General features: G+C 54.9%; 10 protein-coding genes across 10 annotated transcripts; 5 read left to right on the top strand and 5 right to left on the bottom strand.

The window, feature by feature from the left end:
- Window positions 1-67: 67 nt before the first annotated feature.
- Window positions 68-3,759, bottom strand: CABS01_09354 (WD domain-containing protein; the record flags this gene model as incomplete). Its single annotated transcript, XM_060542711.1, has 2 exons — window positions 68-3,625; window positions 3,742-3,759. 2 exons carry the CDS (start codon window positions 3,757-3,759, stop codon window positions 68-70), a joined length of 3,576 nt encoding a protein of 1,191 aa, XP_060400438.1.
- An 837-nt stretch (window positions 3,760-4,596) lies between these two features.
- On the bottom strand, window positions 4,597-5,625 carry CABS01_09353 (SUR7 protein; the record flags this gene model as incomplete). The annotated part of the gene is made up of 1 exon (XM_060542710.1): window positions 4,597-5,625. The coding sequence occupies one exon, from the start codon at window positions 5,623-5,625 to the stop codon at window positions 4,597-4,599; it is 1,029 nt and encodes a 342-aa protein (XP_060400437.1).
- Window positions 5,626-6,608: 983 nt separating this feature from the next.
- CABS01_09352 (uncharacterized protein) lies at window positions 6,609-7,202 on the top strand (the record flags this gene model as incomplete). Its single annotated transcript, XM_060542709.1, has 2 exons — window positions 6,609-6,861; window positions 6,940-7,202. The coding sequence occupies 2 exons, from the start codon at window positions 6,609-6,611 to the stop codon at window positions 7,200-7,202; spliced, it is 516 nt and encodes a 171-aa protein (XP_060400436.1).
- Window positions 7,203-11,318: 4,116 nt separating this feature from the next.
- Window positions 11,319-11,711, bottom strand: CABS01_09351 (uncharacterized protein; the record flags this gene model as incomplete). The annotated part of the gene is made up of 1 exon (XM_060542708.1): window positions 11,319-11,711. One exon carries the CDS (start codon window positions 11,709-11,711, stop codon window positions 11,319-11,321), a length of 393 nt encoding a protein of 130 aa, XP_060400435.1.
- Window positions 11,712-11,889: 178 nt separating this feature from the next.
- CABS01_09350 (uncharacterized protein) lies at window positions 11,890-12,279 on the top strand (the record flags this gene model as incomplete). Its single annotated transcript, XM_060542707.1, has 1 exon — window positions 11,890-12,279. One exon carries the CDS (start codon window positions 11,890-11,892, stop codon window positions 12,277-12,279), a length of 390 nt encoding a protein of 129 aa, XP_060400434.1.
- A 1,726-nt stretch (window positions 12,280-14,005) lies between these two features.
- Window positions 14,006-15,704, top strand: CABS01_09349 (calcineurin-like phosphoesterase; the record flags this gene model as incomplete). The annotated part of the gene is made up of 3 exons (XM_060542706.1): window positions 14,006-15,409; window positions 15,461-15,613; window positions 15,675-15,704. 3 exons carry the CDS (start codon window positions 14,006-14,008, stop codon window positions 15,702-15,704), a joined length of 1,587 nt encoding a protein of 528 aa, XP_060400433.1.
- Window positions 15,705-16,951: 1,247 nt separating this feature from the next.
- On the top strand, window positions 16,952-19,397 carry CABS01_09348 (dihydrouridine synthase; the record flags this gene model as incomplete). Its single annotated transcript, XM_060542705.1, has 3 exons — window positions 16,952-17,262; window positions 17,316-19,229; window positions 19,316-19,397. 3 exons carry the CDS (start codon window positions 16,952-16,954, stop codon window positions 19,395-19,397), a joined length of 2,307 nt encoding a protein of 768 aa, XP_060400432.1.
- Window positions 19,398-20,112: 715 nt separating this feature from the next.
- Window positions 20,113-20,649, bottom strand: CABS01_09347 (uncharacterized protein; the record flags this gene model as incomplete). The annotated part of the gene is made up of 2 exons (XM_060542704.1): window positions 20,113-20,479; window positions 20,585-20,649. 2 exons carry the CDS (start codon window positions 20,647-20,649, stop codon window positions 20,113-20,115), a joined length of 432 nt encoding a protein of 143 aa, XP_060400431.1.
- Window positions 20,650-21,396: 747 nt separating this feature from the next.
- Window positions 21,397-22,874, top strand: CABS01_09346 (uncharacterized protein; the record flags this gene model as incomplete). The annotated part of the gene is made up of 3 exons (XM_060542703.1): window positions 21,397-21,538; window positions 21,881-22,096; window positions 22,567-22,874. The coding sequence occupies 3 exons, from the start codon at window positions 21,397-21,399 to the stop codon at window positions 22,872-22,874; spliced, it is 666 nt and encodes a 221-aa protein (XP_060400430.1).
- Window positions 22,875-23,264: 390 nt separating this feature from the next.
- Window positions 23,265-23,748, bottom strand: CABS01_09345 (uncharacterized protein; the record flags this gene model as incomplete). The annotated part of the gene is made up of 3 exons (XM_060542702.1): window positions 23,265-23,387; window positions 23,488-23,623; window positions 23,708-23,748. The coding sequence occupies 3 exons, from the start codon at window positions 23,746-23,748 to the stop codon at window positions 23,265-23,267; spliced, it is 300 nt and encodes a 99-aa protein (XP_060400429.1).
- Between the last annotated feature and the right edge of the window lie 830 nt (window positions 23,749-24,578).

Genomic DNA, 24,578 nt, shown 5'->3' with positions numbered 1-24,578 from the left:
CTATTTTTTCTAGCCATGTAATGTCCCCTCGCTCAAGCCCCTCTTTTTGTTGCCATTTTCAGACCCCTCAAGACCTCCAATCCCAAACCTCCAGCCCAACACCGCCGACAGCAACCTTGCCATCCCCAATAATCTCAACGTCGCCGGCGTCCGCGACGCCGCTATACTCGTCCGCCAGCAACGTGACCTCCTCCACCCCCTCGCGCCACCCGAGCCGCCACATCTTGACCCGCTGGTCATTGCTGGCCGTCACAAAGTCCACCTGGCCTCCTCGTTCCCCGAGGACCACGAGACCGTTGATGGCCGCCGCGTGCGCTTTCCTAACCCCGGCTCTCGTCGCGGGCTCGAAACCGCCGTCATTCTCGTCATCAGCGTCGCTGCTGCTTCGCGAAACGAGCGTGACGATGCCCAACGCGTTGTCGTCGCCGCCGGTAAGGACTACAACCCTGTCATCGGACGTGTAATGGACATCGAGGGCCTTGATGCTACTCTGGTGAATCCGCTCCGTGTGCCGCAGGATGTACTCGGACCCCTGAGACCGCCAGACAGCAAGACACCCGTCCGTCGCGGCCGTAATGACATCAAACACGCCGTCCCGGACCCGGAGGTGCCGCGCTTGCGTCAGGCAGGCACCGGTGTACTGGCCCTTGAAGAGTAACTCGAAGCCTTGGCCGGGTGTATACCGGTACGTCTTGACAAACGAGTTGGAAAAGGCCATGGTGACGGCGACGCTGCCTTTCTCTTCCTTGTCCAGCGCCACGACGTCGAAGCTTGTGATCCGAAGGTCCCCGTCCTCGCTCTTATCCGCAAACACGGCCTCGCGCATCAACCCCAACCCCCTATCGCCGAGATCGCACGCCCGCCAGGCCATGAACTCCTCGTTTCCGCTGCAGCTGAAGAGCAGGTCCTCGCCGAGCCACTTGAGGGACTGTAACCCAGCGGTATGAACCTTGACGACCTTGACGCAGCGCAGCTCCCGTCTTTCATCAGGCGAAGCACCGCCGGCCGTGGTGTACTCCCAGATGCGAATCGAAGTGTCCTCAGAGCCGGTGGCGATGTAGCGACGAGGTCCAGAGTTGTTAGAGTGCCCCGAGTACGCGATGGCGCGGACCTCGCGGCCGTGGGACCCGCGCTTGAGGGTGCGGTGGTGGGTTGCGGCGACGGAGGGGCTGTGCTGGGTGTAGACTCCCAGGGTGGCGGCTTTGTTGAAGACGAAGCGCATGCCGTGGTCTCGGTCTCCGTCCCTGTTGCTGTTTTGGTGGCCTTGCCGGGTGTAGGCAAAGGCGCGGTGCGCGCCGCCGCAATCGACGCGGAGAATCTCCTCGTGCCGCGTCTCGTTCCACACGATGAAGTTCTTACTGCGGAAACCGCAGAGGATCAGGTCGCCGCTATCAGACAGCCATGCGTCTTCGAGGTTCGGCACCGCTGCGGGCGCGGTCTCGTGGCGCAAATGGATGCCGGAAGCGGAGGTCTCGTAGACGCGATAGTTTCCGTCGCGGCTCGTCGTGATGATGTGAGATGCCGCCGCCGCTGCAGAGGTAGTAGATGAGGTGGGGAAGACGTTGATGGATGTGATTGCGTCGCCGGAGCGGCGACCCGGTGCCGGGAATGGGATGAGCTGCTGCTCACCCTCCGCGCGGCGAAACGCGGACACGTAGCCGTGGCGCGAGCCGAGGACGAGAAGGTCATTGACCTGGCAGGCGGCCGTAACGACGAACCTGCTGTCGAGCTCGGGGACGGGCACCATGGAAGTTACGGTCGAGGCGTCGAGGTCGAGCGTGAGGATCTGCATGGCGTCCCCGCTGCCCAGCATGGTGACGAGGAACTCGAGCTTCTTGTCCGATGGCCCCGCATCCTCTGCCGAAGATTTCCGCAGGGGGAATATATCTGCTACTTTACCGGGCACCGTGCCGACTTGCTGGATAGTCGAGTCGCGGTAGAGTAGAATCTTCTTGTTGGCCGTGCCTATCAGCGCCAGGCCCGGGGCCGGGCTCTTCAAGCTCGTGCAGGCGTTTAGGGCGCGCATCGTCTCCCCACCGGTCCCGATCTGTGTCCACGTGAGTTCCGGTCCAAAGGAGCCGACAAGGAGACGGCCGGTGGTGCTCGTCGCGACGATGGTGTCCTCGTGGACGAACGCGAAACGTTGAAAGGCCTCTTTTGTTTCCAAGGGGATCGCGTGGTCGGGGTTTCGCGGGGCCAGCTTGCTGACCACGTCCCGCATCACCAAAGTCTGCAGCTCGCTCGGCAGTTCTCGCAGCTTAGATGCCGTCGTGTTGCTGCTGCTTCTGCCGCTATCGCTGCCGCCACCAACGCAGGAACGTTCCGAAAAGAGATTAATCTTACTGTCCGCGCCGCCCGTGGCGACCAGAACCTGCCCGTTTGCCTTCTCCGTGATGGCGGTAGCCCAGATGTGTTTCCCGTCGTGGCGGGCATACGTCTCCTTATACGTGATGCTCGCAGCCACGACGGGCGCCTCGCCACCTTTGACCGCGGCGGCCGACTTTGCTCTCCGCCGCCAGGCCTCGAGGTCGACGTCCAGAGACCAGGCTTGCAGCGTAGAGTCCTCGCCAAAAGAGTACACCGTCGCGGGACGACCCTTCGCCAGCTCGTCGAGGCCTCCCAGAGGGAACCTGACGTGCCAGATGCGCGAGATGTGGCCCATGACCATGGCCAGTGGCGCGCTGGAGGCAACTTGTGTTGTTGTGAGATCTGTGGCAGCGGCAGCAGTAGCAGGGGCGGCAGACGAAGAACCTCCGAAGCCAGTCTCCCTAGCCTCGCCAAAGGCGTCATACTGCAAACGCGGCGAGCCCGGTCTCTCCGTGATATCCCAGATGCGAATCGTCCGGTCATCACTGCAACTCGCGAGCAGCCTCGCCGTGCACCCTCCGCCGAGGTCGATCTCACGCGAGATATCGACGCCAAAGATGGAGCCCTCGTGGCCCGTGAAGACAAAGAGGACCTCGCACCAAGACTTGCTCCCGTCCTCTTCAGCGGCAGTTGCGGCTCCATCGCTGGAGAAGTGGCACTTCCAGACAATAATCTCGCCAAAGACCGTGCCGCCGGCCACGAGTACAGAGGTCTCTGACAGCCACGTCAGGTTCGCCGAGTACAGGATCGGCCGGGACGGCGACACGATGCGACCGAACGAGACCGTTTTCCCATCACTCCCCACGGATAACTCGAGGACTTCGTTGTGCGCCGTGATGAGCACGCCGCGGTCCGGGTCCTCAGGGCAAATGACGCCGTCGTAGATCCAGTCCGGCGCCTTGGCCTCGATAATCTCTACCGGTGTCGTCGCCACCACGGCCTCACCCTCACCACCGCCACCGAGGATGAGCTCTTCGATGACGGCAGCAGAAACGACGGTGACGGCTTGGTTCCCCCAAAGCAGCACATGCCGCCGCTCACCATACCCTGCAGCGGCAGCAGCAACATGAATACCGTGAATGGGCTGGGCGTGGAAAATCCCCAACTGGCACCGCAACCGGCCCTCGCCATCGTACACCTTCAGCTCCGTGTCCTCGCCGGCGAGCAGGTACGTCTCGCCATCCCTTGCGTTGAAGAAGCTGAGGCCGGTGACGGGGGTGAAGTAGTGATCCCTCTGCAGGGGTCCGGCTACGAATTGCTGTTTCCCATTTCGTTAGCTCAAGGTACATATTTCTCACTCCCCATCTTCCTGTATGAGAAAGAAGCAATATGTGAATGCTATTTTAAGAGGCTAGGAGGGCATGGATTACTAACTGCATGGCGACGGTTCATGAGGAGAAGAAGCGGGCAGCCGTTCGAAGACTGGCCTGCCCAAGTCGGGTAATATCTGACTCTCTGTGCGTCTTCACTTGGCTAAGGAGAAAAAAAAAGTCTCACTAGAGGGGTTGTCCTAGCGTTTAGAAAAAGCGAGAGGTTTGAATCCTGATGCAGTGCGTTTCCTGTGAATGGTGGTTGCCTAAGGTCTCAGGAGCATGATGCCAGTCTTTTGCGGCTGAGCTTAGCTGAGCTGGTTGCATTAAAGGTCCTTCCTCCGGTAAGCACTTGATGGTGGTTAGGATGTAATGTGGTGGATCGAGTCATCGTCCACCCCTCTGCTGATTTTGGTGGAGTTTTTTCACTTTGGTGGTTTTTTTTCTGTGAGAAATGTCGAGGTGTTTCTTTAACAGTGTCAATACACCCCGAATTGCACGTTGTTTGGGATTTGCCCACCATCTCAGATGCAAGTCACGATTCGATCGTAGAATATGCTCTCTCAAATGAAACCTACACATTTCACTTTGCCAGGGACAGAAAATTTTGTAAAACTCTAGTTTGTTTTTTGTAATTGCTCTTTAAGCATGTTGGAATTCTATAAACAATAAAGCCTGGATGGGGGTATCTCCAATCCCGAGCAGTCCACTAAAGCAATCAACTGTCGTCATCCCCCCTGACGATCATCTTCGTCCCAGAGCTACTAAACATTCATATCCACCTCCGTGCGTGTCCGTCGTTCTCATGATAGTGAGCCGTTACCCAACGCCAACAATGCTGAAAATCAAGAGTGCTACCAAATCAAACGGCTTCCCTCGTACAAAAGATTACCACACCGTGAACTCTCAAATGCTAAACTTAAGAGCGGTGGGAGTAAGGCTCGTAAGCAGTGTCACCACGGGCACCGCTGGCGTAGCGGGGAGCACCGTACTGGGTAGCCTGCTGCTGCTTGTAGTAGCCGTTCTCCTCGTGAATGGGCTGGTAGCTGCTGGACTGGGGAAGAAGCTTCTCGCCATCACTGTTGCGCTTGCGGTCCTTGCGGGTGTGGCTGGGAGCGCAGCAGCAGATGGTGAACATCCAGAAGAAGCCGGCGCCAAGAGCGAGAGCGGCAGAGATCCAGATGAGGGCGAGGAAGCTGTTGTTGAAGCCGGCAGAGACACCGTAGTACTTGGCAGTACCCTCAACAGCGCCAACGACAATGACAGACATGGCGGTGGAGAGAGCGGCGGAAGCGCAAACGGCGACGGAAGCGAGAGATGCGACGAGGAAGGTGATGCAGGACATGACACGAGTGCAGTTGGCGAAGATGCCGAAGACGATCTCGAGACCCAGGGCGATGAAGGCGATGATGTAGGCAACCTGAGTCCACTTGGTAGCGGTCTTGAAGGCGGAGAGGGCAGTGGTAACCTCATCAGGAAGCTCGATCTTGCGGCCGGCAGCAGTGCCAATGGTCTCGAGGGTGGATGTGTTCAGGTAGGATGAAGCCCAGTCGAACTTGGCCTTGGTGCAGGTCTTGTCGCCGTTGGTGTCGGTGGTGCAGTAACCCCAGAGAGCGATGTCGTAGAGGTTGTCGAGGCCAAGGTCGGCAGCGGTGATGTTACTGGTCTGAGTGGTGGAGGAGTCGGTGGCAGCCTTGGTGATGGCGTTGTCACCATCGCCGGTGAGAAGAGCGCGGTCGTGGTACTTTCCAAAGTTGACTGCCTTGACGTCCCTTGAGACTATACTTGATACGGAAGCAGGGTTGATCTCGAGATCGGTGAGGTTGACGCGGAACATGTAAAGGTCCTTGTTGGAAACACCGCCGAGAGCAGCGACCAGCAGGAAGATCATGGAACCAACGCTGAGGATGAATGGCAGAGCCACGCAGATAACACGGCCGACACCCATTTTTGCTGTGTTGTTGAAGATTGTTGTATAAGAGTTTAAAGTTGTAGTTGTTTGCAGATAGGCCGACTTCGGTAAGTGGGTCGTCGGCTTGTCGTCAACGAGTGTAACTAGGAAAGCAACGATCGTTGGTAGGTGAGTGGTGTGTGTGTATGTAAAGAGGGAGAGAGGAAGAAAAGGGAAGATGGGAAGCCCTTTTTGAGAGTAGTGTGTATGCGAGAGAGAGGCAAACGGATGTGAGTGTGATGAATGTTAGAAGTAGGAGGCTGACACAGACGGACGAGCGTTGATGTTTATAAAACCGTAGGAAGAGGGAGCAGGAGCGCAGGTGCAGGCTTGGAAGTGCCGTTACGTATTTTTGCGTAAGGCACAGTACGGCAAGGAAGGCGCAGGGCGGGCAGGTTGGGGCACTTGCACCTTGCTTGGCTTTGCTTGGGGGTGTGGGCAGGCCGCAGTGGGTGGGAGGTGGGCAGTGGGCACCGTGGGAAGCGGAACATGGACAGGGACGCGGACGTGGCGCAGTACCGCGAAGTCGCGAACAGTGAACACGGCACCAGCTTTTTTTTGGTGGAGATGGGACGGCTACCACCACTGTGCTCCGTACAATAGGACAGTATGTGATTAGGTAAGGCAGCTATTCACTTTTCTTCAAGCCTCCGCAGTAGGTATTGGCACACACAGCAGCAGTAAGGCAAAGATTGCGTTGCTGACGGGCTGCACAGTAGCGGGCCACGACTCAGCCCCCGGCTTTACTAGGAACACCCATGACCCTGGAGAATCCCTCGACCGAGCAACGGCGTCGACAGGACAGCCAGACCCCAGGCTGCCAAATAGCAGACGGGAGCCGAACCGTAAACCAACGAGCTGCTATGCTGTGCTGTGCTAAGTATTCTGTGGCTCTCCTCTCCTCCACTCTTTTCTCCGAGCCTCTTTCTTGACGTGTGGTGGTCCTGGTGGTGGTGTTTTTTTCGTCCTCTTCCTCCCACATGCCGTGCAAAAACACTGTATCGAACGCGACTCTCGAATCATCACCCATGTCCGCACATGTCCGCAAGGCATTCACGCATGCAAACTTGCCGTCTTGGCCTTTGACGATGGAAATGACCGATGCAGCACCTTCCAAACACTGCTATGTGTCCGCTCCAGAAGCTCTGCTACTACTCTATTCTTTCTGTCAGGACACAGACATTGAAGCCAGCCGGGGAACAAGATGGGGAAGGCCTGGAATTAGGAATAAAGGTACGGATAGATGCTGACAGCCTGACAGGGATGTCCATCCGTAGGGCAGCGTGAGCAGGTACCATGGTGACGCCACAGGCGAGTACCTCTCTGGCTATGCTGCCTGCGCACGGGTACCTTCTGACACTGGCGTCAAACCTTGCTCACCTTCACCTGTCGAGCCCGGGATTCTGTTCCCTCGAGATCCTGCTGCCTCAGCTTCACCAGATTGCTTCAACAGATTCGCCTTCAAAATGATCAATGACTTCTCCAAGAGATATGCGGACTTGAGATGTTTCGAACCATACGCATGCCAATCGTCATCATTGAAAGGACGGGATGCGATGCCGGCCAGTCTATGAGTTGGGCTTGGGACGACTTCCATTCGGACTAGGAAGTAACAAGTCCAATCTCACCGTTTAGCAGAAGCCGCCGCAGATTGATTGAACGTAGAGCCGGGCCAAGAGCCAGGCCAAGAACCCATGGAGCTGAGCTTAGAATATGCTATTGTAGAGATACCTACCTAGGCCGAAAGAAGATAAACTACCTCAAAGACTCAAGTGAGGACGGCGTGGTAAACCCGATATGTGTGTGACTGATTGTTATTCCCGAACAGCGAAAGGTCTTTGGGAAGTTGGAACGTTTCCACTTTGTGTGCTTTGCTTCTCTCATCCCGTCGTACGCGTCCATGGCCTCGTACCTCTCATTCGTCCTTGGCTTTTTGTGGCCGGTCGGACTCGTGGAAGGTCGGGAAAAGATGAGATGGAACGGCGCACCAAGCATCATCATCGCACACTGTGATCACTGTATACTGTCGTGTACAGAGCTTCACACAGAGTTTGGAGAAACATGAACCCCCGGCCAGGCCAACCTCCCAAATCCCATGGAGAAACATGGGAATGAGTGGTCCTTGTCTGATATCACCATCCTTGGGGAACAGCCGATCGCCGGTGTGTTGCTTGAGGGATAAGTAAACTAGAGGCGACTAGAGCAAGAAACAAAACAGGTCCAACAGGTTCAATGTGCTCATCAGAGTCGCATCTACATCAACGATTTGCCTTGATCGGCAGCCCGTCTCGTTGTCTGACACGTCCCAAGCTTGCTAGTTTGGGCTCCATCCGTCCACGCAATTAAAGTGGTCCAGGGGTTCGTCATCCTGCGGAGGCTCAGCTCTGTTTTCTGTTGCTCTCCCTTCTCACGAGTTCACAAGTGCGGGAGAGAGAGAGAATTACGGCAGCACAAAAGTGGCCTAGTGTAGTTTTGTAACACTTTGCACTGCAGCACTTGGTACCGGATTATTCAATGCCCACGTTCCGAATCCTTCTTTTTGCCATACCCAGGTCTACTCTGTACCTTACTGCGCATTTACGAATACCGCCAGCCCAGCATCATGGGCATTTCGACGGTCCCCTGTACGGATATTCGGAAGTTAGCTCAGCCCCACGGGACGTGCTTGGTAACAACCGGCTATCGAGTTCGAGCTAGGCTGGCTGGCTGGGCTGGGTGAGGTGGTATTAATGATGGTGGCTGGTCATCTTTTCGGGCTTCGCCAGATCGCCCACTTAGAAGTTGAGACCCGCTTCCCATTCCCCCCAATTCCCACTAGCACCAGCCGATGAGGCGGAATGGAACCCTCTTTTTCTGTGTGTGTCTCTCACAGCTAATTTTAGAAACATCCTCCCGTCTCTTTTCTTCTTCCCTCCCACAATTCGTCCAACACCGCCCAACTGCCAACCAAACGGGCCACCAACGCCCGGGTCCAACAACCACATTCCGGTCGTCGGCGCCGAATCACGCATCGCGAGGCTCAGTTCCAATACGGGGCCCTCCCGAGGGCCTTGTGGCTCCAGGCTCTCTCAATTTTTTAAGGTTGCCGAGCCTTTTCTCGAACAGCCTAACAAAGCGACCTTGAATCCATCGTCATTGGCTGGTCACGACCTCTCGACCCGTGACGAAGCCATCACCGCCACCATTGTCCAGCGCAAACTCCAGGAACAGGGCCCGAACCCATAGATTAGCTCCCGTGCCGTCCTCGCCTACCTCGGCGAGAAAGCAAAGAAACATGAATCCACTCGACCACCTTATCAATATACACTATCAACCTCTGATGCATGCTGCGCGGCGGTGACATCTAGCCTGCATCCTAAAGAGGGGCCGTTGATGGCTCTTAAACAAAACCCAATTCCCTGGCCCCGCCAGCGATGTCGAGTCTCTTTACCAGTTGTGGGCTCGCAGCACCTCTCAGCCTTTTGCTGATTTGACAGTTCCCGCAAAGTACGCAGTACGTACGACTCGGCCGCGAACACCATCGTGGCTCGGCTACACCAAGCTCTACCTTTGCATCTCGGCGTGGAGCTTGTGCTCGCTAGAGGCTAGAGCTTGAATTTTGGCTCATGGGGCTTGTGGAGAGACGAACTCTGGCCGCTGCAGCTTTGCGTTGGTTCGTCGCATTATCTGAATCTCGTCATCGTTGTTACTGCACTGCTGCACTTGGCAAAGAGATATGCTCAACAGACCCATTCCTGCCCCATGTCGTGTAAGTTGTTCTTTTCTGCCATGCTTCTCTGGTGTTTTGTTTGCTTCCTTATTTGGCAGTACTTGGACTATTAGTCGCATCTCAGGCCTTGGCTGCAACGCTACCCGTCGAGGAGCTAGTACCCAGATGCCCATTGCCATGCTGCACCGCGTACGGAGTACATCCCGGGAAACAGAAGTGCGATCAAACCTCGAATTTTTCTCCGTCCCCCACTCATCTCACGCCGCGACTGCAAGAGCCTCGAACGACGTTTTCGAAAAAGTTCAACTCGAGTCGAGATCCGTTTCAGCGGCGAGAGCGAGATTTCGAGAGACCCTGAATCCCAGGCGGGGACAAGTCCGGCAGGGGAGGGGCCTGCAATAGCGGTCCCCCAGATATAGGACCACCAACCACGCAACCTTCTTTTGGCCGACTTCCGAGTCCATCCTGATAAATAAGACAGCCACCGAGAATCAGAGCTGGTTTGACGGTTCGGGGGTCCATGTCCGGCGGGGCCAGACACCAATGCCCCTCCCTCCCGAAGGCGGCGATGCCGGCTTGACGCGCGGTGCACGGCGGCGGCATTACAAGACATCTCACCATCCGCATGAACTCGCTCTCGCGCGGCCGGCTTGGTGGCGTATTCATACCTCGGAATGCCGACTTGGACAAACCCTACCGACTGACCGAGTTTTGCGCGCGGTTATGCCCACCTGCGGTTCGGTGAGGACTCGTGTGTCTCTGCGTCTTCGGAGGGTCAAGAAGTCACCTGGTATTTCGATTTATCCCGTCTGGCTGCATGTGTGCGCTCTGGAAACGATACTCCCGATTTCGTGAATCACACTCCGTTCCTCAAACTTCTATGAGACCTACGGCGTCAACCTGCAGCTGCATAACCTATCATGGGCCACACACACAACGCGGCTTGCCGTCTCAGCTGCCTTTCCCAGACTCCTGTTTGCTGGATTTTCTGGCAACGTGGGAGCCAGAAAACCGCTTCCCCCCGCCATTTTTTGAGGCCCTCCTCAACCACCTTGGTCGCACGGCAGCCAGGTGCAGCACGTGCTCGCATGGACGCGGGGACAACGCACCGAAGGAATGTATCACACTTATTTTCTGGAATGGAATGTCAGCGTCGGGATCCTCATTTCATCCAACCTTTTCTCGATTCGCTCGTCCTTGTCCTTTTGGGCCGTTGGTCGTGTGGGGAGGAGAATGATCAGTCAGTGTCTATTACACCGCTGCACTGGAGCCGGAAGATCGGAGGTTTGAGAGACAGTTATTACTTTCCTGGATTCGAGAGCGACTGCAAGTGGTGATGCGACTCATCAAACAGACATGCACGCGGGCGTGTGGATGAATGTGAACCATCAACGAATCCTCGGCTCATGATCAAACACAGAAACGATGTTTGAAAGCACTCGAACCGTTGAAAGGTAAAAATGGTACCATGCGGAGCACAAGTATTGACAATGCGACCCGAAAGGCTACCTAGGTAATGATCGCACGATGGTCACTTCTCAACATCCTCCCGTGTCTTCCACCCCCTTCACACGTATCTTCCCCTTCGGCTTTCCTCCCCTCTCCTCCCCTCCCCTCTCGTCTCATCTCATCTTTGTCTTGTTCCTTCCTCCCTCCCCTCTCCGCCGGACTGCCACACCCAAACTCGAACGCGCATACGTATAGCTGGGAAGTACCTAGCATTTGCTCTAAAGACGATAATGCAACACCAGAAAGTGAACACGCGTCGGATACCAGCAGCGCAAGAGAAGCGGGCAGTTTTACACGGAGTAATTGGTAGCAGAAAAGGCCTGCTAAGATACGTTGACACGTTGGACAGGAACCACTCAAGTGTCGTCACTGGGGAAAGGCGGTCGAAATCTGACCGAGCGGGAGCGGGACTGTGGAGGGGAGGGGGAGATTGGGTGGCAAGAAACAAGAGGTAAGTATCCGTAGCTTCTCCTCATTCCTCCAGTCCAGTAGGAGAGAATACAAGCCGTTGTTGGTGCCATGATGATGGCGGTGGTGGTGTTGGTGGTGGTGGTGCGGCGGAGGAGGTCCAGGCCCCCGGGCTATCTGCTGGCGGAGAACTTATTCCTCCTTGGGTGATGGTCTCATTGGCACCAAACCTTGTCCCTTTTTCTCCTCTTGCGAGCAGGACGGTCACCACTGCGCTTGCATGTTGGAATGGGTCATGGATAGATGGTGATCCAATTCTGGGGCCTGACCACTCGGTTTGTCTTGCGCTGAGCCTCAACGCACTGTGGTCTGACTGGCTGCCAAGCTTGGAATGGGGAAGAACGAGCAGCAATAAAGAGAGAGCAATGAGGGGCTCTACTCTGTACAAGGTAGGCATACCTAGGTGCCGATAGAGTGACTGTATCGTCCACAAAGTCAATGTGTGTAAATGTGGTGCGATTTCTCCTCTTCATTCTGTGCAGTGTAGGATGAAACTTGGCTCCAGTCTTGGGAATACCCCTTCTGCGTGAACGTGTGCTTACTGACCTGTCTGCCAACTTGAATGTATTCTTGCCATGTACCTAATGAAGTGTCGTGCCGGGACTCTCTCTTTTCTTCGTCTCAACCTTTTCTCTGCAACATCGACACAGGGGTTGGAGCTCGAAAAAAGGATCAATTACCCAAGCGCTTTTACACTTTGTGTGTGGCTACGGATACTTTCATCCCAGCATAAATCATCTGGCTCATCTGGCTGGGCCATGTTGGATTGTTCAACTCAATTCCGCCTGCAGAAGGCAAACCAAGGTCCGGTTTCCATCTCTCGTGAGGGTCAATCAAGGTTATCAGAGATAAGCACCCAACACACCACACCTATTGCCCAATATGTCCCACACATTTGCCCTCCTCCCTTGTCTACCCTAGATCAATTCCATTGCCCGAAAGCAGGGCAGCATGAGGGAAGCTGAACAAGCGTGACAAGGCAGAGCAAGGTAACAGATATATTTACGAGCTGTGCAGCACAGAGTGTCACAGACAAGCTGGAGGTCAGGCCAGCCCAGCCCAGTTTAGCCTGTAGGTTTCAGACACCAACGACAGGGAAAATAGTACAAGAAGAAAAAAAAAAAAAAAGGGTGACCCAACTCCATCTCTGGATCCTTGGCAGCGCACCATAGCACCACAGCACCCGGCCGCTAACCAAGAACTTGGGACCTTGATCTTGGGACTCTTGGGTGCCACTGGTGCTTGGGGGCAACGAGCGACCAGGCACACGGCTGGAATTCCTGGAACTCGGTTGAACCGGGGACTGGACTGGACTTGGACTGGACTCGTCCTCTTTTTGAGTAGAGTCTGATGGATGGTACTAACTTTCTCACCACCACCCACCTCACCTAACCGGGCTCACTTCAGTTCACCATTCAAACCACCTTCACGCCACACACAAACAAGTACATCAAGTCCATCTTCCCAGAACACCAGACCACTTACCCCTTCTTGCACAATACACCGGCTGCTGTCCCGATAACTTTGTGCATTGCGTGCGCCTCGAACAACCTTGGCCCACTCGGTAGTTGCCAATTGCTCTGTACGGATATCCTTCCAAGGTTCTCCAATTTATCTGTCCACCTGTCTTACCTGAGCAACAACAACACACGCACGCTGCTGCACGTACACAAAGGAACCCCCCTCGCCATCTTTGCCGCTGCCAACTGCTGTTCTTCCGCCTCTTTCTATCTTCCATTGCCAATTAATTACTCAACCTTACCGACCACCCACCACTGCTGTTCTACCTTGCTCGTGCAGACTACCACTACTAAAATACTACTACTACTACCACTTTACGACTTTACCACCACCGCTTGGTACACACATCAACTTGCTGGCTACATCCGTCATAGCCCCCCCGCATTCCATTGAGCCTGCGACTACTTTAGCACACCTCAGGTATCTGTAGCCTTTCCACAGAAGGTGCCTCTTAGTCTCTCTATCCATCGAGGTACAGAGCCCAATTCTAATACCCACCCGCTCTGCCCCCATGCCTGTCGCCTAAGGTAAAGCAATCCCGCCCGTCCTGCATTCATCCGTCCCTCCTTGTACCTTCTCCTCCCGTACATACTCACCAACAACACCTCGGATTCTTTCGCCTTATCTCCAGACTCCAGCCCACACGATCTGAACAAGGCTGACCAAAAACTCCTCCCACGCAGTCGTCGACAAATGCCTCCATAGCTCCAATCCATCCGCGCCTGCCAACTTCATTCGAGTCTTCTTGTCGTTTCTTTGACCCGACATAACCGCCGCCCGCGAGCCACGTATACGTCACTCGCCGCCCGTTTCCTCGCTTACATACGACCCTCCTCCTCTTCTTCCTCCTGCCCATCTCCAGCGATCGATCAAAGGCAATCGCCTTAACGCGCCCAAAACGGACAACTCAAGTGGACGCCGCTCTCCCTCCCGCATCCGCTTCCTGTCCATCCTCGATCGTCTATTCCATCCTCCCTAGGACCCCCTACTGCGACACAACATTACATTTTCCCATCTCGACTCCCTGCCAGATTCGGGCTGTTGCGGCGAGACGTGTAGGCCAGCCATACATCAGACGAAGACGAGGCCAGCCCACGCGCACAACCCGACATACGACACCTACATCAATAACCGTCGTTGTTCCTTTTGCATCGGCATAAGAGCTACATCATGGGAAACCAGCCATCCAAGGAGGGTGGCCACGCTTCCACCAAAGGCCCTGGTGGCGACGGCACCGCTGAACCTCTCAAGTCCTACCCTTCCTTTGGCAGATCCGACACCAAGGACTCTTCCCGCTCCTTCAAGGCCCTGAGGTCCAAGATCCCCGGCTCGAGCAAGACGGACAGCCCAAGGAACTCAGTCATCACCTCCCCGACCGAAGAAAAATCCGACGCTGCTTCGGTCAAGTCGGGGAAAAGCGCAAAGTCCGGTGTCCCCCGAAGCCGCAATGACTCCGCCACGTCGCCGACGTCCCCATCGACTGACATTGAATCCCCGCTCGATGACTCTCAGCCGCCGCCATCCCCGACCCAGTCTAGCACGATCAAGAGCGGTGTTCACGACGTGAGCGCAGCGCAGGCATCAGGAGAGGTCGACCACGTCTCCGACCAACCCCCTTGTGCCGGAGGCAGTCTCAATACCCACATGCAGCAGCCGGGCAAGTCCATCCTGGCCACCAAGAACGCAGATGGCGCTGCAACCCCGGTCGCCAAAACCTCGTCGACAAACTCGGGGGATAGACATGAGGGAGGTGTTGCCATGAGCGAGATCAAGGACATCGACCTCGACGACTTCATCAAGCGTCTTCTGGACGCGGGCTACGCTGGAAAGGTCACAAAGAGCGTATGCTTGAAGAACGCCGAAATTGTCGCAATCTGCCAACGGGCTCGCGAAGTGTTCCTCTCCCAACCCGCTCTTCTGGAGCTTGACGCCCCGGTCAAAATTGTCGGTGACGTACACGGCCAATACACGGACCTGCTTCGCATGTTCGAGATGTGTGGCTTCCCGCCCTCATCCAACTACCTCTGCCTGGGCGACTACGTCGACCGTGGCAAGCAGTCTCTCGAGACGATCCTGCTGCTTCTGTGCTACAAGCTCAAGTTCCCCGAAAATTTCTTCTTGCTGAGAGGAAACCATGAGTGCGCCAATGTTACGAGAGTGTACGGTTTTTACGACGAGTGCAAGCGCCGCTGCAATGTCAAGATCTGGAAGACCTTCATTGACTGCTTCAACACCCTCCCGATTGCTGCCATCGTCGCTGGCAAAATTTTCTGTGTGCACGGAGGTCTCTCCCCCGCCCTCAGCCACATGGACGACATTCGCAACATTGCTCGACCTACCGATGTTCCCGACTACGGCCTGCTGAACGACCTATTGTGGTCTGATCCGGCCGACATGGAGCAAGACTGGGAGGCCAACGAGAGAGGCGTGAGCTATTGTTTCGGCAAAAGAGTGATATTGGATTTCCTTGCGACCCACGACTTTGACTTGATTTGTCGAGCGCACATGGTGGTTGAGGACGGCTACGAATTCTTCAACGATAGAGTCCTTGTAACGGTCTTCAGCGCCCCCAACGTAAGTCTCTACCAATTGTTCCGGACGAGCTCTGCTAACATGTGGTCATAGTACTGTGGCGAGTTCGACAACTGGGGTGCGGTCATGTCCGTTTCGAATGAATTGCTTTGCAGCTTCGAGCTGCTTAAGCCGCTAGACTCGAGTGCGCTGAAGAGCCACATTAAGAAGGGCAGGAACAAGAGACAGAGCATGCTCAACAGTCCGGTGAGTAGACATGAGACAAACTTGGAACGCAAAGACTACGCAGTCACTAACATTGGCGCAGCCTGCACATGTCGAGCCGCGAAGCGTTTGATGAGGAGGTACGCCGGGGAGACGTGGGACAGCAGAGAATCTCCATTCATTGATGGATTATTATGAGTTACAATCAGTCGGGCAACCGGGCAGAACATTTCAGATCAGAACACAATAGGCGAAGCATGCGGTTCCGGCGGCATCACCAATACCCTCGGCAGGTGGAATTCCCCGAAGGACATGAGCGCCTACTCGAGACCGGTCATAACACGGACGATGCCTGCGAAAGGCGTAATAGCCGAGTCGAGTGATGGCCAGGTTGGGATACTTGGCAGGGTCAAACTCTAGCAGGTGGCCGTTCGTTATTCGATCTCTAGACACGGCTCGGGCAAGAGCAGGAAGCAGCTGGGAATCTTGCGGGTTTCCTCGATACGATAGGACGAGAGGGCATGCATCGGTTGCGGCCCTTGGGAACTGGTGGATGATGGTTGATGAGAGCTCTCGATTGCCAGCCTGTTTCGGACAGTTGCACCGCGAGCTAGAGATACAGCGTACATCCAGTCCATTTCCGAATGTTCATCGATGAAGGCATCGACTAGCGGGGTCTATCATGGTTATACAGTAAGGTAGTAAGGGTGTGGGAACCAGGATTCGATTTTGTATGCTTGGTCCTTTGATTGCTTGATGAATTCTTGCCGTGACAATCTTCTTCCAATAATGCAACGAACTATCGATGTATGCAGTGTGAATAAATGAGCTTCAGCTGAACAGCGTGCGGCGAGCTGACGTTGAATGCAAGGCATCTGAGTGTAACGGAGTGCCGCGCTTGCATCGCGCGAACTGTGCCCCTCCATGAGGTTGCCCCACTTAACGTTCTGAGCTCAGCCTGTGACATCAACTTTTTCCCTTCAAGCCGTAACCTCGAGAAGGACGAACTGCAATACAGACGAACATTCTCCATTGCCAATTGCTCAGCGGAGCGATTTGAATCAGTCAGAAGCGAATCTCGCATACTAAATTGACCCTCCCACCTCCTACTATAGCTAGTTACGACTTCTCCAGCTCAAGTCGAAAGCGGAAAAGTAGGTAGAAAAATCTACCTCTACTACCCTTTTTCATCCTCTCTCTCACTCTCTCTTTCTCTCACAACCTCAGTAGGGACTTCTTGACCTTTAACTGACCCACACCTTCTCCTTCCCAGCCACATCCTTGGCTCGTCCTCTATCTGACTTTCTCTTTCAGGAAGAGCCAATTCGACGCCTTCTCCATCTGTATAGCACCCAAGGAAAAGAAACTTGAGGGGCAAAAATGGAGAACCAAGAGCCCCAGATCGACGAGTCTGAGCAACGCGCAGCGAAGCGTCTTAAGGTGGACGATTCCACGCCGCAGCAGACTGAGAAGGTTGCGAAGCCTGCCGAGGCTCAGGCTGCTGAGGAACGCGTTGCTGTCGATGAGGCTACGAAGCGCGTGGAGCCTGTCCCTGCCACTGGCAACGGTGAGAAGGCTGATGTCCCGATGAGCGAGGCACCTGCTGTCGAAAAGCCGGACGAGGGGGAGTCTGCAAAGCCGAAGCAAGATGCCAGAGACGTGAGAAAGGGCCAGGCGCCAATCAAGGCCGAGTGGGTATCCCTCAGAATGTTCTACAGACTCACGAGATTGACATGTGAAATAGGTTTCTCATTCACAGGGAGGGTCAAGTGAAGGAGCAAGATGAGGTCGTCGACGATGATGCTGCCGAGGGTCGTGACCAGGGCGATGCTCGCGATAGCCGCGATGCCCGTGACAGTCGTGACGGCCGTGACAAGCGCGACAAGAAGAAGCGGGAAAAGGGCCAGAACAAGGAGCGCACCTTTGGTCACTTTGACGACAATCTCCGCCTCTGCAACACCCGCGCCTACGCCCCCGAGTTCTCCCCGCGCGAATGCAAGTTTGGAGAGCGATGCAACATGCTTCATGATCTGCGCAAGTATCTCAGGGAGGGCCGCCGCGAGGACCTCGAGACCTTTGAGGGCAAGTGCCCCGTTTACGAGCAGTTCGGGGTCTGCTCGTCCGGCTGGAAGTGTCGCTTCGTCAAGAGCCACATGAAGGAGGTTGACCACGAGGACGGCCGCAAGGAGCTTGTTCTCGTCGAGGAGCCCAAGGAGGCCACGAAGACGAGCGGCGAAGCGCCCGCCGAGACCGGTCGCGAAGATCTCCGTCCCGGCGTCTACAACAACACCGAGAACCAGCTGAAGATCGACCTCAGCCGCAAGCGCATCGACTTCACGGAGACCGATAAGTACATCTCCTGGATGAACAAGGAGGCGAAGCTGGGCGATGCGTTCCACCAGCGCCGCAAAGACCAAGTGATTAGCACCCAGGAGGACCTTCGCGCGCAGTTTGTCGACCCGCCCCTGAAGCCGTCCGAGAAGCGCAAGCTGTACTTTGGTAAGGAGACGCCCGCCCTGGCGCCCCTGACCACCCAGGGCAACCTGCCCTTCCGCCGCCTCTGCGTCGAGCTTGGCGCGCAACTCACCTACTCCGAGATGGCCCTGGGTATGCCCTTGGTTCAAGGTGTCAAGAACGACTGGGCGCTGATGAAGGCCCACGAGTCCGAGATCAGCCCGCCCCGTGTCAACCCGGGCAGCAACATCGTCCAGGGCTACGATAACGCGCGCGATCTCAAGTTTGGAGCCCAGATCTCCGGCAGCCAGGCATGGCACTGTGTAAAGTCGGCCGATCTTCTTAACCGCTACGTGCCCCACCTGCGCCTCATCGACCTCAACTGCGGCTGCCCCATCGACATGGTCTTCAAGTCGGGCGGCGGCTCCGCGCTGCTCGAGGCCCACGGCAAGCTGGAGCGCATGGTCCGCGGCATGAACACCGTGTCCGGCGAGATCCCCATCACCGTCAAGCTCCGCACCGGCGTCAGGCAGAACCGCCCGACGGCGACGACCATCCTCGGCAAGCTCGCCTTTGGCTCCCGCGAGAACCGCGACCGCCTCGGCGCCCCCGGCTGCGCGGCCATCACCCTCCACGGCCGCAGCAGGGAGCAGCGGTACACCAAGAAGGCCGACTGGGGCTACATTGCCGAGTGCGCCGCCATGATCAAGGCCTACAACGAGCAAAAGGACGACATCACCGACACGGTCCGCGAGGCGGACGAGTCCACCCTCCCCAACGCCAAGGACGGCCGCATGTTCTTCCTCGGCAACGGCGACTGCTACTCCCACGTCGAGTACTTTGAGCACGTCGAAAAGGCCAAGGTCGACACCCTCATGATTGGCCGCGGCGCCCTCGTCAAGCCCTGGCTCTTTGAGGAGATTGAAAAGGGCCAGTACCTCGACAAGTCGGCGACGGAGCGCCTGGCGTACGTGGAGAAGTTTTGCCGCTACGGCATGGAGGCCTGGGGCACCGACGAGCTGGGCATCGGCTTCACGCGCCGCTTCCTGCTCGAGTGGCTCAGCTTCTCGCACCGCTACGTGCCCCTCGGCCTGCTGGAGCACCTGCCGCCCGACCTGAACGATCGCCCGCCGGCGTACCGCGGTCGCGACGACCTGGAGACGCTGCTTGCTAGTAAGAACTACAAGGATTGGATCAAGATTAGGTACGTGTTGGTTGAATCTTCTTTGCACTTTTCTGCCTGGGTGAATGCCACGTGTTCAAGAACGATTTTGCTAACTCGTATTACAGCGAGATGTTCCTCGGTCCCGCTCACCCCAACTTTACGTTCCAGCCCAAGCACAAGTCCCACGCCTACGAGGCCGAGGGCTAGATGCTGGTTATATGGACAACATGAAAGAAGCATTAGAGTTATATCTGGACCTGGAATGAGAAGCCCGCGGGGAAAAAAAATCAGAGGTGGAGGGATACCTTTCTTTCTATCTTGAGCTTCGTTCAGCGCGGAGATGCCGCGTTCAGATGTAGTTGCATCCTCGACGTAACTCAAACTTTGAGGAAACACGAGATATAGCTGGAAGTGGAACAGAGAAGAAGAAGAATCAAAAGTTTTTGTTGCAATCACTTGAGAGGAAGAAATATCGTTCAGGATTCTGGTATTCGATGGCATTGTGAACCTAGTGACGTCTCTGAATGATTCAACCACTATTGCCGTTGGATCCATTCAAACGAAGCGCGAAGCATCGCCAGGAACTTAGTATCCCGTGGTTCCCTTACAACAGCAAGTTGCCTCTTTGTTCCCAACGTCCACCACTGTGAACGCAACAAGAAGATCAGAATGCCTCTCCTTCTCCCTTATTCCTGTCCTCCCGTGATCTCATTGACCAAAACTCATTATCCTCTCCGCACCGGTACGATCCTCCGCCGTGCTACGAACTCTCCCAGAGCAAACAAACGATATGACGAAGCCCACTGCATCACCACCTCACCCGAAAGACCTCCCTGCATGCCCACCTCCTTCAAATCTGTACGATACCCCGGAAGTGGCCTCGGTCGATAGGATGGCCGGCCAGGTGTTGCCGAAAGACATTCTAAACGGAAGTAGCATTACCCTCAGCGACGACCGAGACCTGGGAGCTGTGAGTAGTAAAGATGAGCGTGGTGTTGTCATCGGTGTACAGCGTGGTGGTAGCCTTGGTGGTGACCTCGGGAAGGACGTGACCCTTCTCCTCGTCTTCGTGGGGGACCTTCTTCACAGGAGTAGGGACATGGCCAGCGGCAGCGGTGACGGCGATGATAGCAGCTGTGGTAGAGTCACTGCCGGTGGTGATGGTCGAGTTGATGGCTTGGACTTCGTTGTTCACCTTGGGAGTGTGGGCGAGTGCGACCATGACGAGGGCGCCGAAGACGGCGAAGGTGGCGCACATGAGACTTAGGGTGAAGGTTTTGAAGCGGCCACTGTTTGGATTTCGTGAGTCAAAGGTTAGCTGTTGTTCTTCTTCGATTGTTGGGTCTGTAAATGTTTTTGGTTTTTTTTTTTCTCTGTGGTGTGATGTGACGTACGGGTGGTGAAGGCGGATGCGGCGAGGTCTGGCCTCTCTGGTCTCGGAGGCTTGGGTTTGCTCCATTGTGCGGTGTATGTCGTCGGCTTTAAGGTGGGAGAGATTTTTAGTTTTGTTTATGTTGGGAATTCTTTTCTTCACGATGTTCGGGTGCTTGGTGAAGGAAAGGTTGAGATGGGCTGTGGAAACCAAAGGAGGCGGCGGTGTGGGCACCGGACGATTTCTCTGGTCCTTCGTGTGTAGTGTTTCCTCTGAGAAGGTATGAGGGTGGTGAGAAGGATGAGGCAAGTTGGGAAGTCGGTGGTCGAGGGCCAGCTGAAATCTTGCCAGCTTGGGAAGGAGACAACATCACCGTGCTGCCCCTTCTCATTACGTATCGTACCTTCCGGCGGACGACCTATTGATCCTGATTTCCTAATCCGATGGATTCAGTACTCATGGTTTCTTAGCCACGAGTGCCTGGCTTCATTATCATATAAGTCCTTGCCTTTGCTGCGGGGCTTCATGGGCATATTCTACCGTGATTACATGGCGATAGACTCACACTACCAAGGGCAATAGTAGGAGCGGCAGCCATAGAATTGATTCAGAACTGTAGACCTTAACTCCATTAACTCGACTCAAATAATTGTATTTTCCTCTTCACATTGAGTGTCTGCCTTATGGGAAAGCTAAATCTATGCTGTGCCTTCTGCTTCAATGCAGATGAAGACTTTCCGGACAACCTTTCTGGTTCGCAGGTATCTATAAGTAAGTTGGCATCGCCTCCTAACGTAGACATCTACCGCTTCGACGCTGCATACAATTTCCAAGATGGCAAACGACGCGCCTCCTGGGTTACCCTGCCCCCTATGTTTTGTTCTAGGCCACTTGCGACGCCTCTTTCGAGCCACAAACATCCCCGTTGTTATCGACGAGGCTGAAGAGAACTCACATGATGATATCCACCAAGGGAGTACGTCTCTGACAGTTGAAGATGACGGCGAACCTATCCCTGATCACCTTATAGGTAGCGTAACTACCGATGAGGGGGATTTCCTAGATACAGGAAATGGTTTGGACGAAGATGAGACCGTTCGCAATCTTACTGCAGTGCCGGATAACCCAAAGAACTCATCTTGGCGGCTGGGTGATGCCAACACGCGCCCCTTGATTCCAGCTACATCTCGCAATACAATTGCAAGAGAGATATTGCGCTCAAACAACACATCGGGTTCTTTCTGCAGACCTTGCACAGAAAACAGGGATCACTCGAGCCAGAAAAGCAGGGCGGCAGTCTTACCATTATACTGCTCAGGATGCCGTCGAGACCACCCATCATCCCTCTTCTCGGCAAAGCAACGACAAGAGGAGCCCAACAAACGGATCTGCATCGGTCGAGAGGGACATATCAGGCTCTGCGAGCACAGGACGTTTGGCTGGGACGAATTCGTGCACACTTCTTCGACCACCAATGCGGACACGAGCATCACATGTAACCATCCAGATCACTTAGGAGCTTCAAAAAAGCCAGTGATCCTCCGCGCGCGGCTTGGGATGTCACCGCACAGAGCCGAGACAGGAACAGGGACACCCAGTGAAGTCCAGGCAACGTTCGAGCATACTAATAACTACGCTTCCTGGGCCAGTGAAATTGGTCTCGACAGGAGAGCCCACGTAAAGATTCCAGCATACAAGCTAAGAACACAACCGGGATCCTTGTTACTTGCCAGCGATCTTCGGCAAGTCCTGGAGACGCAGCGGGGGCAGTCGCCCTGCCCATGGTTCCCAGAGGAAGGACCTCGTCAAATCGATGCCATGGCAAGCTTCAAGTCATTCCGTTGCATCTGCGTAGTCGACGAGAACGAGAGGGAGAGAATCCAGCAGGAGTGAATTGCTGGCCCGTTCAACTGGGATCCGTCTGCAAACGAGTGTCCCCGTAAGTTTCCCCCCAATAGGTTCGAGACAGAGACTTGACTACAAGTACGAGTACTAATCGCACAGAGGTAGATTATCACAGAGAGGATCGGTGGTCTGGAGACGGCACGGCGTATATACATACTGAATTCTCGGGCTGTAGTGAACACGATGGCTGCGTCATCTTGTCTCACAATCGCTCGATACGGCGGCGCATGTCTACTGCCCAGGCGTTGGAACCTTGCGACTCGCAATGGTACCAGGCTTTGGATCCCTCGTCTCACAATCTAGTCGAAGACATCGAGTTCAAGAACGTGACGTGGTGCGAGGACGCGAGGTGTCGGAATTTCTACAGGTTTCGGGACCATGCCAGCGTGGGCACCTCGACAAGTTGAAGGAACTTGGTCCGTAGATGTTCAGGAGTATGTATGGAATACTCTAGTTAGTAATGCTCTAGTCAGTCGAACGACTGAGGAATAGTGTAGGATAAGCGTCCCTACTCATTCCGCTAAGTTTATATAGATAGCAAAGGCATAGTCAAAGTTGTTCCTCTCTCTAGCACTTAGCGTGTTGCCTACCTAGCAATATGCTTGGAATACAAGATACGGCAAGACCGTCACTTGTTCACTCTTCTCATCGTATGAGCAAAACGTCTCGATCATTGCTTAGAACTGTCTTCCTCCAGATCTATATGACAACCCTTGATCCGCGAAGAAATCCCTATAGAGGATCAAACGTCCCCTGATCCTCCTGTCACCTGAGACTAGGTACATGACACGACGGAATCAGGCCGGGCACCCAGCGCCGTTGTAAGCGGTGCAAACGGCCCTGAACCTCTCGTTCGGCTGGTTGATGCCCTTGAACGTGTCCCTGCACTGCTGCTCGGTCCACTGGCTTGACGTCTTACACTGCCGGTCGTCGATTGTGGTTAGCATTCCACTTCTCTGGCAGCTAGATATGGCAAGAGCAATGTGTATAGGAGAAAGATAGCAGACAGGTTTCACTTACGACATTGTAGTTCCCGGCAGAGTTATAGCAGAGGGTTCCGCCAACGGCATCACAGAGTCTGATTGCGGCGATGACTGCGTTGCCATCGTTGATGATTTGGCAGTGGCAGGAGAATTGGCTTGCTGCGAGCGGCACCCTGGTGATTTCCCATCGTTAGCTTTCATCATTGTATTGTTTTGCTGTGCGGAAAGATTCTTTCCAGAGGCGGGGATGTTAATACCAAGCTGCAAGGGAAATGAGGCTGACGACGTTGAACTTCATGTTGGCTGTGAGGAAAAGTTGGATTTTAGATGATTCAAGTTAGATGCCTGATAGAAACGAGATTAACTGAGGAAGTGAGGATGATGTCTATGAGATGACTATTCTTCCAGGAACCGGGCATCGTCAGTCATCTTATACAAGTCATTGACTATCGCATCTCTTCACCAAGTTCTCCTCTTTGCATCAACTTCCCACCTCTCATTCAGGCATGTTGGACCACAAACCTTCCAAGACTCCAAGATGCATGACTTCGTTGACCAAGTTCCTTGGCCTCGTAACTCCGTCCGTCCGTCAACCCAGGGCCGCAGAATGGAGCGGCCGCTTCAAGCCCTTTAACACCAGCAACATGATTCACGATACTTTTACGCGCCAAGCCGCATCCCACGCGAGCCCGAAATATACTATCCACGCAAATTCTTATCTTTCCCTACACTAGGCTCTAGAGATTGATAAAGCCAGAAGCGGACACCAGCTTTTCCCAAAATTCCCAGTATCCCCATTGATCTGCATAGACTGGGGTCCTATAAGAGGCCATGATCAACCGTGGCGCAATCAGAGTCAGCAAAAGTTACCTGTGAGCTTTCTTCTTGTTTAATTAATTATAGTATCAGACTAGTTGACAACTCCCCCCCGAAGTCTTTCTTTCGCATTTAACCGCAACTCATAACCTTAACCAGACCCAAGTTGTCAACCGTTTCTTGTGGATGGCAACTCGGCCGAGACCCCCATCGCCAAGAGCGTACCAAGGAACAACCGAACGACAACTCCAGAGTTGGACCAGGAACCTGTGTCAGTCACAGTCGACAAACAACCAATATGGAGTCGGACTC

Source organism: Colletotrichum abscissum, assembly GCF_030869225.1.
Source record: "Colletotrichum abscissum strain IMI 504890 chromosome Unknown Scaffold_22.1, whole genome shotgun sequence".
Lineage (NCBI taxonomy): Eukaryota > Fungi > Ascomycota > Sordariomycetes > Glomerellales > Glomerellaceae > Colletotrichum > Colletotrichum abscissum.
Note: the sequence above shows the minus strand (reverse complement) of the source record. Positions and strands in the feature narration are given on the sequence as shown.